This window comes from Pezoporus occidentalis, unplaced genomic scaffold (assembly GCF_034315485.1).
Source record: "Pezoporus occidentalis ecotype Australia unplaced genomic scaffold, CSIRO_AGI_Poc_V1 ctg177, whole genome shotgun sequence".
In the NCBI taxonomy this organism is placed as follows: Eukaryota; Metazoa; Chordata; class Aves; order Psittaciformes; family Psittacidae; genus Pezoporus; species Pezoporus occidentalis.
In genome coordinates, this window is record NW_026913607.1 from 335,926 (window position 1) to 350,919 (window position 14,994).

Here is a 14,994-nt window from a genome sequence, read left to right on the forward strand (position 1 = left end):
TGATCTCTACAGAAGCTCTGCTGAAGCACTGAGTTAAAAAAGGACAGCAGGAATTTGATTATAGTGTGCTTCAAGGACAGACTATATGCCAAGGAGCTTGGGATCCAGTTCATCATTGTGTCTGAGTGCTGCTTAGTGCAGGACCTGGAGGAAGGTAGCACTTGACCACTTTCGCACTGGCTTACCCTTAGCTGCTTCTGTTATATCCACAATGTATGTCTCCCTTAAGAGTGCAGTTCTCCTACCTTTTGCATAGCTTTATAAAAACTTAGCATGATCCTGATGCTATATGTGCTATATATGCACATAGGGTTGTTCTGCTGATACACACCTGAACACTGTGCAGGACATTTGCTGTATGTTAGAAATATCCCAGACATACAGTGCCAAAAGAAACAGGCACCAAGCTGCCTTTGTGCTTGCATTTTGTTTGTATTCAGTTATAAATTAATTTTTTTTTCTCATTTTGCAAAGCAATTCCACAAATTTCTACATGGATCCTTCCCTAGTTGGTTTGCTTCGCTTGTGGCGTGGTTTAAGCCAAGCCAGTAACTCGGCACCATGCAGCAGTAAAGCCTAAACACAGCATGGCACCAGCTACTAGGAAGGGGAAAAATAACTGCTGAACCCAGGACAGCTTGAGAGTTAACCTTATATCACACAATCTCACTAGGTTGCTTGTGCATCTTGAAATCAGTAGCACATACTCACATTCGTGCTTCAAGACCCCTTTCCTGGAGGTGTTTCTGCAGTTGCAGAGCCCTACATGGAGAGCACCACCCACAGGTGTTGTATGCATGTGGCTGAGTTGTCAAGAGCCTTGGGTTAAAGATGTTTCACACCCACCCAAACTGCATCAGTTCATTTTAAATGTAAACTACAGCCTTTGGTTTGAGGGCTGTTGTGCATTTCCAGGAGCTTTTTGCATGTGTAGAACGTAACTCCAGAAAGATGTTACCATGCAGTCGGGCTAAGGAGACCGACCTCTTCTTGTCATTTTGTGCCTACATCGGAGAAGCTCTGTTTAAGATTCTTTTCCCCCAGCTCTGCTGATAAAGATAAAATGCAAGGACACAGAAATGGCAGAAACCAGGCATCAAGCAGGATGACATCTGTGATTGATAGGATGCACACTTAACAAAGTGCAAGTGGGCTGATGAGGAAGGGAACTGGAGGCTAAGACAGGGACTGGGGAGTGTATTTCTTGCAGTAACCTATCTCCTTGTTCTCCTCCTTCTGTCTTTTCTAGGCAGGACAGGGCTGCTTGCTGATCTCTTGCCCAGTTTTGCTGTGGAGATTATGCCAGGTATTCAATCATTTCACCCTTCAGTCACCCAGTCCTCTGTCATCTTGTCTGTTTATCCCTCTGCAGCATCTTTATGTGGTGTACATTTCACTCTTATTTGTGTTTTATCTGGGGAGAAAAAGATAAAAACTTATCGCTTACTGGGAAAATGTGTTGGGTTTAGATCTGAGGGAGCTGATGCTGGCACTTGGGGGAGGAATGCCCATGCTGGGATCCAACATACAGAGATGGCTGGTGGCATGCCAGGATCTGTGAGAGCAGAAATGCCAGGACAGTTGAGGAGAGGTTTTATATCAAGCTCTCTGCTCTCCCCTGCTAGCACAAGGGTAATGCTGCACCAGTCTGCAAGGTCTTGGCAGCCTTGTGTGCCTGTATGGTTTTGTACGTGAGCTGCTCCTGTGCAGTGGTACCTTCTGCTCCCCAGACCCTATCCTACAGGCACTGTTACAGCCATCACCACAGATGGTGGCACAGGAGGTGTAGAAATAGAGCAACCCATCAGTGGCATAGCCCCTCTTGTGCTGCATGGCCAGAGCATCATCTAGGTAATACTAAGTGGTTGGACCAGCCATGAAAGCTCTGTGGTCATGATAAATCCCTTGCTAGCCAAACTAATGAGGGCCACCAGTTCTGGTACTTTTTGCAGAGGAAACGGTGATTTTGCTTAAAAGGGAAATAATCTCCTTGAAGGGGAAAAGCTGTGAGAACGTTTAGCCCTTGAGTCATCAGATCATCCCCTGACAGTGCCCAGAGAGTGCTGCTTTCACAGGTTTGTGTAAAAATGCAACTCCATATAAATGTGTGAAGCTATTTTGAAGTCTGCCCCTAGATGCAAATGGAGAGAAAGCAGATGCTCACCCACCTCCAGTATAACCCAAAGCTCCCTGGAATTTCAGCATGGCAGGAGAGGGATTGGTATTTCCAGCATAGGCAGAAGGTGATTATCTGTTGCCTAATACTTTTTTTTTTCCTCCACTACTTACAATTTTATTGAATGGGTATGAAATTCATGCTATTGGCCAGGTAGCTTTCTGGTACTCTCACTGCATGGGTGTAGACAACAAGAAAGTGGAAAAGGCAGCAGCAAAACAGCAAGGACACTTAGCATTTCAGCTTGATCATCATCTGAATCTCAAGGTTACACAGTTGTTTCTGGGGCTGGTCGGATCTCGGTTTTGTGCATGAAGAAGGAGCCAGCAGGCTCTTTTGCTGTTTTCTTAACTTCACCAGAGAAGCCAATGATCTAATTTCCTGTGAAGCGAAATCCTTCCTGATTCATAGGTCCTTATGAGTGGGACACTTGATTTCAAACATCCACTGCAGTGCTGAGCAAGCATCTTGCAATGCACAGTGTACGTACTATCCTGACCTTTTGTACTCCTAGACTGTTTTCAGGGAGATCACAGTTACACTTACAATGGACTTGCTGTTTGTGTTTTTTCCTTTGCCAGGCTTTCATCCTTTATGGAGTGGTTGTGAACTGTTCACTAACAGTTCTGGAGATCTGATGTCTGAGCTTCATTGCATAGCTGCGGCTGGCCACTTCTGTCATGTGATACTATTTCACCACCTTCCTTGTATCAGTGATGGTTGTAGAGAACAAGATGAGAACATGACAAAAGAAAAAGCCACTGTACTGTTGCCCTGCTCAGATTGGTATATATTAGGAAGTGCAGTACAGAATAATATGGCTCGCTATCTTGATTACTATCCTGAGTGTCATTAAATTTATCCTTTCCATAAGCTTAGCAACTTTAAGGGTACTTTGGATTTGGCATTGGATCACTTGTTTTGATGTGCTTCTTGTAGCTTCCACCTGCGTTACTTGTAGCCTGTTTATGCCCATTTATGTAAGACCTTTAATACCTGGTTTTCTTCCTGGTGTTCATCCTCCTAGCATATTAACAGGCATCAGCTACATCTGCTCTCAGCCCTCTTTTTAACAGACTAACACAGCAAGCTTCAGCTCTCCTGCTGCAAGGCAGGCTATCAAGTCACTTCATCCTCTCAAATCCCTGCTTTGCATCAGCTCCAGCCTGAATTCATCTTTTCTTGTCCAAAGAGCTGTATAATAACATCAGTAACTTCAGATGAAGTTACACGGAGGCCTTGTATGAAGGCATTAGTATTTCCTTAATGCTCCTGGAAATCCTCTTCTGTTGGGTGTAGGAGTACATTTGCTGTTTCTGTGGCTGTATTGCCTAAGTGGTTACAACTGTTCTATGACAGACATTGGGTAATTTCTCTTGGTTTTTATTGTTTCCAACTAACAAACCCCTGTTTGGAACACAAATTGTTCTTAATCTTTGAACGTGTGACCTTGAAAGTATTGCTGTATAACTTCAGATTCAATATATTGTTGCATTTCATGTTTCTTATTGTAGGCCTAAGGACAGCTATCTCTCTAACATATCCCAATCTTCATCTCTAATGACAATGCTTCGCTACCACTTACCCTCAAGATACATTGATACATTCTTATTTTCTGTGTCAAAGTCATTCATGAAGATATTAAGATAGTACCTAGAACCATCACTGGAGGAACTGTATAAGTAATCTCCTCTCAGCTTTTACTTTTCCATTCATGAATGCTTCCTTCCAGCTATTTCCTTATTCATTAGCTGAACTTTTCTCACTATTTAGTAATTTCACCCCAAAAAGTTACTCCACAAGGTCCAAAATTATCTGTAAGTTTAAACGAAATTCATCTGTTTCAGCCAAAAAAGAAATAAAATATTCAAAAAATATAAAACATTTCACTTGACATTTCTGAAGTATTTCGATTTGTGAATGCCAGATCTCTCACTGTCATTTTTTAAAGGGAATTTTAAGTTCTAGATTTAAAGTGACATTTAAAAAGGGGAGTTGTTTGTAAAAGAGTTAAGGAAAACTCCAACAAAGCAAAGAATTTTACTTTCATTCAAACAGAATGCTGTGGATTAATCAAAAGTGACACGTTCTTATTTTTGCATTTTACTAAGACCTAGAAAAGGAATCTGGTTTGATTGTTCCAAGTGAAACATTTTTGCTTGGCTTTTCAGCTTAGCGACGCAGGTGAGAGGTGCACTGTTCTTCCAGCGTGATTCTGTACTCACATTGTAATCCTTGTATCAATACCTCTTCAGCTAACGATAATGTACCAGGAGACCCCTTCGGGAATGCTAGACGTCTGTTTGGTATCAGTGGTGTGCTGCTTTCTTCCCACTGGGGTGGGTATGGGGATAAGCCCTAACCCAGTTCAAGGCAGCCCCACTACTTCTTTCTTTGTTTTCTCACCATCTTTCCATGGTTGGTTTCTACCCTAGGTACACCTGGAGTTTTCACTACCAGCCCTCTGACTTCTAGATAGGTTTGTGCATCTCTCTAGTGAGCTTAAACCAACTCCAGGCCTCCTGTATGTTCCAAGTCTTGAAGTTCCTTTGCTAGGATGTGTTCACCAACCACTTTCCTAATCCACAGAGTTCCCACATGGCAGTAGGCACAGCTCTGTGCATGCCATCTCCTGCCAAGTGTGGCGGACAGCCATGTGCAGGCCTGGGAGCTGCCCCAGCAGCCTCATCTGCTCCCACTACAGCTGCTGCCCCTTCCTATTCAACCCCATCCTGTTTTTTGTGGACCGGCTCTTCTGTAGTTTCACTCGTTGAATGTTTTTCAGCTGCTCCCTTTCGGGGCCTGGCAGATAACATCTGAGGCTTCAGCATGGTTGTTAGGTTTGCTGGCTGGCTGCAGCACCTGAATAGGATGTTCGTTTGGCACATTGAAAAGAATAATTGCCTGCGTGAGCCCAGTTGGGAAGGGGCAGGCGTGGCTCATTTACTGGCCTATTTATAGCATGCTTTGCACCAGCGTTTGTCCCTAAAACTAGGATGTGGGTAAGGAACAAACACACAAGCAGGGCATGAACATGGCAAGAAAGAATGAGGCTTTGACGAGATCCCAACACTAATGGATCTTGTTCATTAGTGTTTGTAGTGTTTTAGTAATGGAGCATAATCCTGCAGCATTTGTACAGGTCTGCTGTGGGGTGAAGGGTTTCTCTGCTGCGGAAGAGCAGAGCTCCTACCTCCCAGCCAGCCAGAGACCTTGCAAGGGACCATTCTGTAGCTCCATTTCTCACTATAGTGTGCCATTTCTGCTTTGACACAGAGGAGGATGTAGTCCTAGACCCACAGGGAGTCAGCTTCTGTTATTCACCTATCTGTTTTGCACCTATGCTCTTCCCTGCCAGGATGTTGCTGACGTTCCCTCTCACAGCAATGTGCAACTCTGTAAGTATCTCTGTTTCTCCCCTTATTTTCCAGAGTGGGTCTTTGTGGGCCTGGTGATCCTGGGGGCATTCCTGTTCTTCCTCCTGGTGGGAATCTGCTGGTGCCAGTGCTGCCCACACAGCTGCTGCTGTTATGTCCGCTGCCCCTGCTGTCCCGAGTCCTGCTGCTGTCCCCGGGCCTGTGAGTGACCCTGTCCAAGCCTAGTGCAAAACTTCTCCTGTGCTACTTCTGCTTCCTGGCAGAACAGGAGGAGAATCTGCTTAATATTACTTCCTTTGCCCTGAGCACTTTGCTTGACTAAAGAACTAGTTCTTAGGGAGAGAAGCATCTGACCTATTGCTTAATTGTTAAGCGCTCAAAGTTAATTATGAGTGTAATTCCCCAAGCCTTGCCAGCTGTGCCTGTTTCTCCAAAGTGTCATGCTCCCCTTCCAGAGTTGTTGTCATGTCAGTGAATGTTGCAGGTCAGAACTAAAAGTATCCTGGGAGGTTTCTTCACAGCAATGCAAAGCAGCTGCCCTCTACAAGAGTGCAAAATCCAAATGACCCAGCAAGGTTTCTGGTCAGGCTCAGGCAGATCTGTCAAGTTTCATGAGCCTCATCCCTGTTGTTTGAGTCATCAGTTGTTTTTAAAGCTGAACTGCCACTAAATCATGGCAGTGGTCATGCCAGCTCTAACACCCTGAACTTTTTTCAATTGCTGGGCATCTTGCAGGGCTCATCTGACCTGCTGTGTGCATTTTCTAAACTTCCCTCAGTGCCTTTTGAGGCTTAGAGAGGTTCAGATTGGTCCTTGTTGTTTCATGTGTCCAGTTGTCTCCTGCTGGGCTGTCACCAGTGTTGGTGATGTGCAGGTTTCAGCCATATGCTGTGTGGGTCTGTGGTAGTCCAGTTGTCTCCTGCTGGGCTGTCACCAGTGTTGGTGATGTGCAGGTTTCAGCCATATGCTGGGTGGGTCTGTGGTAGGCCAGTGTGGTGCTGACTACTCTTCTTTTTCTTTTTCAGTGTATGTAGCAGGCAAAGCAGCAAAAGCTGGGTACCCTCCTCCAGTCTCTTCCATGCCAGGTGCATACTACATCCCCAGTGTTCCTGTGACTGGTGTCCCGTCTCCTGCTGTGCTGATGGATAAGTCACACCCTCCTCCCTTAGCCCCAGGTGACGCCAGTGGAGGAAGCCAAAATGGTAATTTGCAGTACAAGGCACAACATTCAGTCTTCTTACTGGGAGTGGGGCTGGGAAAAGGAGGAATGATTGTCATTGATAGAGCAGTGCAAACAGGAGAAACACGGAGAAACTGCATTTTAATCCTGGCTGTCATAATGACATCAGCATCTCTTAGGGCCACATGGTCCAACTTTTCTAGTGCCATCAGCACAGTGTCAGTTTGTGGGTGCCTAATTAGCTGAGCAGGGAATGGGAGGCTCAAGTTCGTGACTGGAACCCCTCTCATTACTACTGCAAACCTTTACTTGTGGAGGACAGAAACAGTTTCAGGGGAGCAGAGGCAGTGGCTGTTTTTTCCTTAGAGATGATGCTTTGCAGGCTGCTTTCTTTTGGTATGCTGTTCTTCCTACTCTGCTTACCCTCTGGCAGCAGATCTTGCTGCAGTGTGTTTTACTGTCCCCATGGCATTTTGGGCACAGGGATGTGCTCCCTCAGTGTTTCTGCCTAAGAATATTTGCACTGGATCCCCTCCCCTGTTTTACAGAAGTCAGTAGGTCACTTTTTGTTCAGCCTTTGTATTTAGAAAATATGAGTGATAAAAGGCTTCTCACTAGAAAGGAGTTGTGGATCAATGTCAGACATAGAGTGTAAGTATGATGACTCTCTCGGTGAGGGTCACTTCTCATCAAGGAAAACGAGGGTAGCTGTTTAGCCACATGCTAGTTCCTTAACGCTAGCATTTCAGGATCAGAGTGGCTGTCTAAATTCAAACTTGCTGCAGCAGAAAGTGACTCTCACCAATGCAGTCACCATACTGACACAGTATGTTTGCCATTCATCCAGCCACATGCTTGGTTTCAAAGCACTCCAGTAATTGTAGTTTGTTAAATTTTCTCATGACAGTGTGATAAGACACTTCTGAAAAGACAAAATCAAGTAGCATAATCAAATAATTAAGCTTTTGGAACAACCCTATGTATTATATATACAGTATATGAACCTCCTGGAATTGCAAATAGTATTTTCCTTTAACAGTCATACTTCCCCCCCCCCCCCCGAAATCAAAACAGAGCTGTGGAATGGAGCATTTTGAAATAGGAAATAAGTCAATCACTGATACAAAGCACAGCATATCTAACTCAGAAACCTTTGTCAGAAGATGGTAAATGACAGCCCGGTGCTTTTTTTTTTTTTTTTTTTTGCCTGTGAAAAATGTCACTGCATGTAGAGTGTGGGGTTGGCCATGGAACTCCAGGGATTTTTTAAGTCGGATCACAGCCCCAGTCTTGTGTGTGCTGTACATTACTAGCAGAGCACAAATGCAGAATAAGAAACTGGATGTGTTTGGTAACCAAATGGAATGGCTTTCCGCATCCCGTTCCCATTAAGCAGACAGATGCATTTATTATATAGTCCACATCAGCTGGCTGGGCTTTATCACTCAGCTCAGGACCTGACAGGAAATACTATGTATTGCAAAGAAAACCAGTATTATAAAGCTTTATCTATATAAAGCAAGACATCAGATATTCTTCAGCTTTTTATTTTTAATTAATATTTTTTGCAATATTATGAACAAGCCCTTCTGGATCATGCACCTATTGTTTTAAGGTGTTCCTTGAGCTGTGGAGCTAAGGAAGGGTGATACGCTTCTTAAAGTCGTTTACAATGCCAGAATATCCCCTAATTACAGGCTGTAGGAGAGAAAGCTTTATGTGGCTTTTCCAAGCTATTTATTTGCTAGTTGGCCAGACAGGAAGCTAAACAAAACAGGTAATGATTGGGTTTATAATAAAGGCCTTTTCTCAGGAAGAGATTATGGTTTCTGTGTCCCCCACACAGCCAGTGTAGGTTTGATCTGAAATCTGGCATCTTTGACACTTCAACCTTTCTGTCAAGTTTATTTAAAAAAAGGGGGTCAGAAGTGCTGGAGGACAGAGACTGGATGATTCTCCAATGCTGGCTGCCAGGCTACAAAGGACAGCCTTTTGCCCTAGATAGTTTCTGTGCTTACAAATGACCCCTTTGAGGTGATATAGTGAGCAAACATAGGCATGAGGATATTTAGAAGATTTGTCTAGGGTTACATAAAACCCATGTGACAAAGCTACAGTGAAGCCTAGGAACTCCATCCTAAATTTAGGGCTGAACAGGATAAAAAGAACCAAAAACTTTCACATTTCTTTAGAAGAGTGTTGGAAACACATATGCTAGGATGTATGCTCTGTCTATTTTAAATGCAGTAGTTACCTGAAGACTCTTGTGTAGATTCCTTAAAACATGCACACAGGGAAGCTTTTGATCCAAGAGGTGGCCTCCAGACCTTTCATATGGAAAGTGTATAAGGATGAGACATCATTTATTTCCTAATCACACTTGTCTGAAAAAAATAGCAATGATGTCCTTTCTGGGGAGGGAAGCAGCTCACAATTTTGGCTGACTTGGTTCCACCGACAGAAGAATAAAGAAAGTGTCTAGTTAAACACAAATTAAACATTAGAAATTTGTGAAGTGTTCAAGAGAAGAAAATATGGTCTAACAGGGAAAAATGTTCCATTCCCTTTGAATTCAGTGAATAGTTCTGGACAAGTGGTTAATATCTCTGCATCTTTATTCCCTTATAATTAAGATGGGCCTAAAAATATTCAGACCTTATTAAAGGGTTCTGACAATTTACAGGTGAAGAAAGAGGTTAGGAGGAAGCAATAATATCTTTGGTTCTCACATAAAGGAGTAGTAAAGAGATTTGGGAAGTTGAACATTCAGTTGTGAAAAGTAATAAATAAACGTGGACACAAAATATCCTTCATCTGTCATGGAAATACTTTTTATGAGCTGTTCATGGTCATCTTTGCAGATTTAAATTCAGTTAATTACTAGATACTTAAAGAATTAACCAATAAATTTACTTGCCCTTGATACACAGCTGCAATAGCAAGTCAAGCATGAAGCCAGCATGAAACCTAGCTAATCAGAGAAGTCTCTATCAGTTCCAGGAGCTATAGATGCTGCCCCAGTAGATACCTGGCACAGCCTCAGCATGAGTAGTGTCTCTGGGGAGACAGAGTTTGGAAGTTGCCTGTTCAAGTTCCCAAAAGGTTGTTAGTAGGTCAGAGTAATTTCCAGCTGATGCTTGTTTGTACCCGTGGGTATAAATGAGGTGAGCTCCTAGTGGGTATAAACTAGGTGAGCTCCTAGTAGACACATTAGAAGAAAGGATATTGGGAGATTCCTGGGTATAAACTAGGTGAGCTCCTAGTAGACACATTAGAAGAAAGGATATTGGGAGATTCCCTTCCTAGCAAGGTACCAGACAGGTCAGCAGTGACGGTGATGTGCAATTGCTTGCACAGTGCAGCCGGAGTCATCACTTCTGAGGCTAGTCAGCCCAGCCCCTCTTCATAGCAGCAACCTCACTCCCAAGAGACATGATGGTCTTCCACTTTGGAAGGCAGAGGCACGGTTCCTCGTGTTCTGTAAATCACTGCGTGCATTTGCAGTAATTGTGCACACATTTGTGGGGATAATAAAACATAGCAAAACTCAGACTGCTGTCAGCTAAGCTGCCTTGAGACACGTTGAAAGCAGGACCCCAATAGACCCATATTATGTTTTAACATCTAATACCTTTCCCAAATACACATAGACAAGGTAATATTTCATGATGTAGTTACTTACCTTACATGTGCACAATCACAGTCCATGGTAATGCAATTTCCTTCTGAAGCAATTTGTGGGATTATTGCAGGAATCATTCCATCCATTTCATGGCACAGCCATTTCTGAAGCAGGGCATGGTTATTTAATAGCACACAGACACATGCACAGCAGTTTCGTACAGAAGGTGCCTAAAAATACCTCTGCCAAGTCCTTGTTCAGCCCACACAGTGCATACTATGCAATGTACCATCAAACCCATATGTTAGGAGCTTAAAGTATTGGAGTGTGGGATAAAACAGAAAAACCAGGTTGATTCAAAACCACCATCCAAGTATTTAAATCGTGGCACAAGAGAAGGACTCATACGACACTGCAGTATTCACACAAGGGAACATTATAACCCTATGCAAGGCAGACGGGCTCCATTTTGTAGTGCTAAGTGGATTGTCCTCAGTTTTTTAATGAGGCTGAATTTGAGGCTTGTAGTACTGGTTTGTACTTAGACCCGTGTTTCTGTCAGTCTTGAAATAGCCTCAGGCTGAGATTTTTCTTAAATAATCTGCTATAAAAGCCTTATTTTCTTCAAAATCCTGATAGGTGGGGTTCTGTGCTTGCTGACTATAGACCTGCCTTGAGATAGTCAGGCTTTTCATAGGATTAGTAGGCAAAGTGTGCATGGAGCCAGTCTGCTGGAGTAAGAGTGAGCTGCTGTGGCTCCAGGTGTGTAGGAGCTTCTTTTCTACACTCGGGAATCTGGGAAAACCAAAAGAGCTGCCCAGACTTCCCTGCAAATGGAGTAATATCAGGGGTCAAGTACTTAATGTATGTGTAAAACATACCTTTTCTATAAAATCAAGCATGTAAAGAACACCAGAGTAGGCAGCTTCAGTTACCCAGTGGTCTGGTTGGCCCCATCATTAGGTTTGGTAAGCATCTCAAAGCACTGTGATGTACTTTGTGGGACTTCCTGTGTTTCCTTCTGTATTCTCTGGAGCTTCTCCTACCACATGCACTTCAACCTGCGTGAGCAGAATTCATGAGGATGGGAGGAGTGGTCTGCCTAGTGACAGCTCCCAAATGCTCAGCCACCTGCTTCCCCAGCAGACTGAGAGCTTACAGCCCCTACTGCATAGAGGAAGCCTCATCTTCTGGGACTACTTCTCCCATACTATGACGAATCCTTTCTGGAGTGCTGAGGAAGGGGAAGTGAGTGCTTTTCTTTCTGCCATCCTCTGTGGGGGCTGGAATCACGCTGTGGCAGTGACACCACTTGATGCATTTGGTTGTACAGATTGGGCATTTCCAAATCATTTTTGCTGTTACTGCAAACTTTATAAATGATGCAGCTGCTCACAGCTACACATCCCACGTTACAGACAGATTTCTTCTGAAGCAAAGACTGACTCAGTCTGTTTTGGAAGACGCAGCCTACCTGCCTGCAGGCATTAGCTCAACTGTAGAAGCAATATTGTCAGAAAGTCTCCTTGGACTTAAATGTGTTTTCCACTAATGCTTTTCTTTATTCTCTAGCAGTGTGCAAAGGGTACAGGATCCAGGCTGACAAGGAAAGGGACTCCATGAAGGTGCTTTACTATGTGGAGAAAGAACTGGCTCAGTTTGACCCAGCTAGGAGAACAATGCGAGAACGATGTGAGGAACAAGCATGGTTTGATTATTTGTTTTTCTCACTGACCTGAAAAAGTCTGCATACTCATAATTAAAAGTTCACTGGCTTTGCCAGGATATGATGTCCAGGATATGGTACTTGGGGCAGTTGAATAGATGCCTGAATAGATTTCAGGCATCTACAAGTCCAGTATCTGAAGGGGGGATGCTGGGGATGGACTATTCATTAGGGACTGTAGTGATAGGACAAGGGGTAACGGGTTCAAACTCAAACAGGGGAAGTTTAGATTGGATATAAGGAAGAAATTCTTTACTGTTAGGGTGGTGAGGCACTGGAATGGGTTGCCCAGGGAAGTTGTGAATGCTCCATCCCTGGTGGTGTTCAAGGTCAAGTTGGATAGAGCCTTGGGTGGCATGGTTTAGTGTGAGGTGTCCCTGCCCATGGCAGGGGGGTTGGAACTAGATGATCTTAAGGTCCTTTCCAACCCTAACTATTCTATGATTCTATGGTTCTATGTTCTGATTTTAAAGATTTGCTGCTTACCCAATCACCACAGAACAAATAAGGTGAGAGATACCAATATTCTCATAAAAATTGTCTACGTGGATAATTAAACTTTTGGATCATCAACATCTGCAATGCCTTCTGCATCCTGTGGTGTGATAGATAATAGCTGGGATATTGTCTTCACAATTTCTATATCCCTTACAGTGTGGTGACTATAAATTCCTAATATGACAAAATAAGAGACAGATGATTTTGTTAAAAGCATCTTTTCATGGGTTGCAATAACCCCAGTGTGGTTTGGAGGATGCAGAAAGGTAGTTTGGAGTGGCTGTTGCCCTTCAGAAGGAGCAGACACTACAAGAAAGATCCGAGAAACTAGGGGTTTATCAGATTTTGTGACACTGGTCAACATAAGATCAGAGGTGGCACACACATCAGTATGACAGCTTAGCAGTCGGACAGCTGCTGGTGAAGGGCAGGAGGGTGGTGAACAGGGACATGATACAAACTCAGAACTTCTGTGTGGAGCTCCTCACTGTCTTCTGATAGCCTTCTGCAAGCTTTATTTCCCTAAAGAATGGCTGAGGCTGCACTGAATGGATGTCAGAATACAAACCCAAGTGAGGATCTTTCCACATTAGGAGGCAGAGGTGCAGTGGTAGGACAAGGTGTGTGCATGAGGAGGGCTTGCAGTGCTGATTGTTATCCTCTAGCTGTTCCATTGGAGGAACAGGCTGGGGGCTCAGTTCCCCCGGCAGCATCTGACTCATGCAGAGCTAACACACATTAGGCACTGGTAGCAGCTCATTTAAAACGTGTGAGATCCTGCAAATCAATGAAGGTGTGTTAGGGAATGACACTACATCAAAGCTCTGTACAGATTAGGCATAACTAACAAATTATATATACTTCTAAAACAGTCACTGCTGAACACACTGTATTCTCCACCCACAAGATCTACTATAAAAAGACCTCTCCAGATTGGTATGTCAGGCCTCCAGATGTCAATGTGCTTGACAGGGTGCAGACTGACAGCGATTCAGACAGTCTCTTACTTTTTTGTTCATCTTTTTTTGAGGGGGTTGGTTTTCTTTTAGCTGGGCAAGTCAGGCCATATCCAGAGCTAGCCTGTTTCATACCAGGATAGGAAGAGGTGGCACAACTGCACTGATGATATTCCACCAAGCTCAGTGCCCACCTCATGAGGCGGCACAGCTCTCATGTATTAGTGAAGCAGGGCTAAGGAGGGATTTCTACATGAAGGTTGGACTGTTATCTGGAACACAGCCATCTGATGCGATGTGTGATGATCTTAAAATATCCCACCTGCCTGCCAGCTACCAATTTAGAAGACCTGTAGGTCTAACAGCAGCTCTGTGTCCAAACTGAGCCACAGGAATCTTGGGCAGGAACAGTCAAGGGTTTGGAGGAGGTCCTGGGATTCCATTTTGATTTCTTTCTAACAGAGGGCAGCTCACTTCTTTCTGAAAAAGCTGCATCTGGGCTTTCCGCAGCGTTCCTGTCCTGTCCTCCCCTCCCTTCTCGCACATGTTATCAGGTAATACCTATCTTACCTCTTTTCTGTAATATCCCCTACAGATAACAACACCATCTCTGAACTCAGCTCTTTGCATGAAGAGGACCTGAACTTCCGTCAGCCCTACCGTCAGTCACGAAGGAAACCTCTGCCTCCTGCCGGGGACCTGGATGGCGATGCTGAATACTGGGCTGGAGTGATGGGTGGGGGCAGCACGTCCAGATCACAGGCTGTCTCTGATTACAGAGATGAGCGGGACACTTTCTGGCACAGGTAAGGAGCACCATGTTGGGAAGCAGCTATATCTGGCTAAGTAGAAAGGAGAAGGGACAGATAGACTGATAGCTCCTCTCAATTTCCTGCTGCTGTGGTTCTGCTCAGCAGGACAGAGGGTTAGAGAGAAACATGAAATCTGGAGATGTCACTAGATGAGGTCAGAATGAATCTGATTCCCACAAGCTGGCTGAAGCCTACCCAGCTGGGCAAAGCTACGTATCAACCCCATTGGGGATGATTACATTGGGACGTAAAAGTGAGATCAGTAGGAAACCAAACCACCCTTCCTAAAAATGCTTTCTTGAGATTTGTACCTGATCCTTCCAGCACTTCCTAGTGCTGATGCGCTGATTGGGAGTCACACCCTGGTGCTTTGGTGCAGCAGGACCTATATGCCAGGCCTGAAAGACTGGCACTCTGATGCCTAGCAGAGATACCGCATCCTTACCTCACATACCAGAAGCCCAGTCTCTTGAACAAAGCATCAGGGATTTCCTTCCCTAAGTACTGGACTATTTTGCTAGTTTGGTTTCTTTAAACCTGCTTCAAAATCACTCTGCTGTGAGCTTCTGTAGTGGGGCTCTTGGGTTTTTGCAGCAGGACATACACCTACAAGCTTTTCGGCCAAGGAGAAACAAGTCTAGCCCTAC

The 14,994-nt window shown here is 44.2% G+C and overlaps 1 protein-coding gene and 1 long non-coding RNA gene across 8 annotated transcripts in view; both read left to right on the plus strand.

Moving 5' to 3' along the window:
• The window catches only part of LOC134161619 (uncharacterized), a 226,094-nt gene that overhangs the window by 201,845 nt on the left and 9,255 nt on the right, over positions 1 to 14,994 (plus strand). The gene's annotated exons all lie outside the window — the stretch shown is intronic.
• ILDR2 (immunoglobulin like domain containing receptor 2) overlaps positions 1 to 14,994 on the plus strand; it is a 35,850-nt gene that overhangs the window by 18,331 nt on the left and 2,525 nt on the right. For 3 of the 7 annotated variants that reach the window (XM_062614640.1, XM_062614636.1, XM_062614639.1), the window contains exons 4-8: positions 1,250 to 1,306; positions 5,608 to 5,754; positions 6,579 to 6,755; positions 11,928 to 12,047; positions 14,131 to 14,341. In XM_062614640.1, coding sequence (XP_062470624.1) covers positions 1,250 to 1,306; positions 5,608 to 5,754; positions 6,579 to 6,755; positions 11,928 to 12,047; positions 14,131 to 14,341 — 712 coding nt within the window. The remainder of the gene's footprint in view (positions 1 to 1,249; positions 1,307 to 5,607; positions 5,755 to 6,578; positions 6,756 to 11,927; positions 12,048 to 14,130; positions 14,342 to 14,994) is intronic. The other 4 variants (XM_062614633.1, XM_062614638.1, XM_062614635.1 and 1 more) reach the window with 4 other exon arrangements.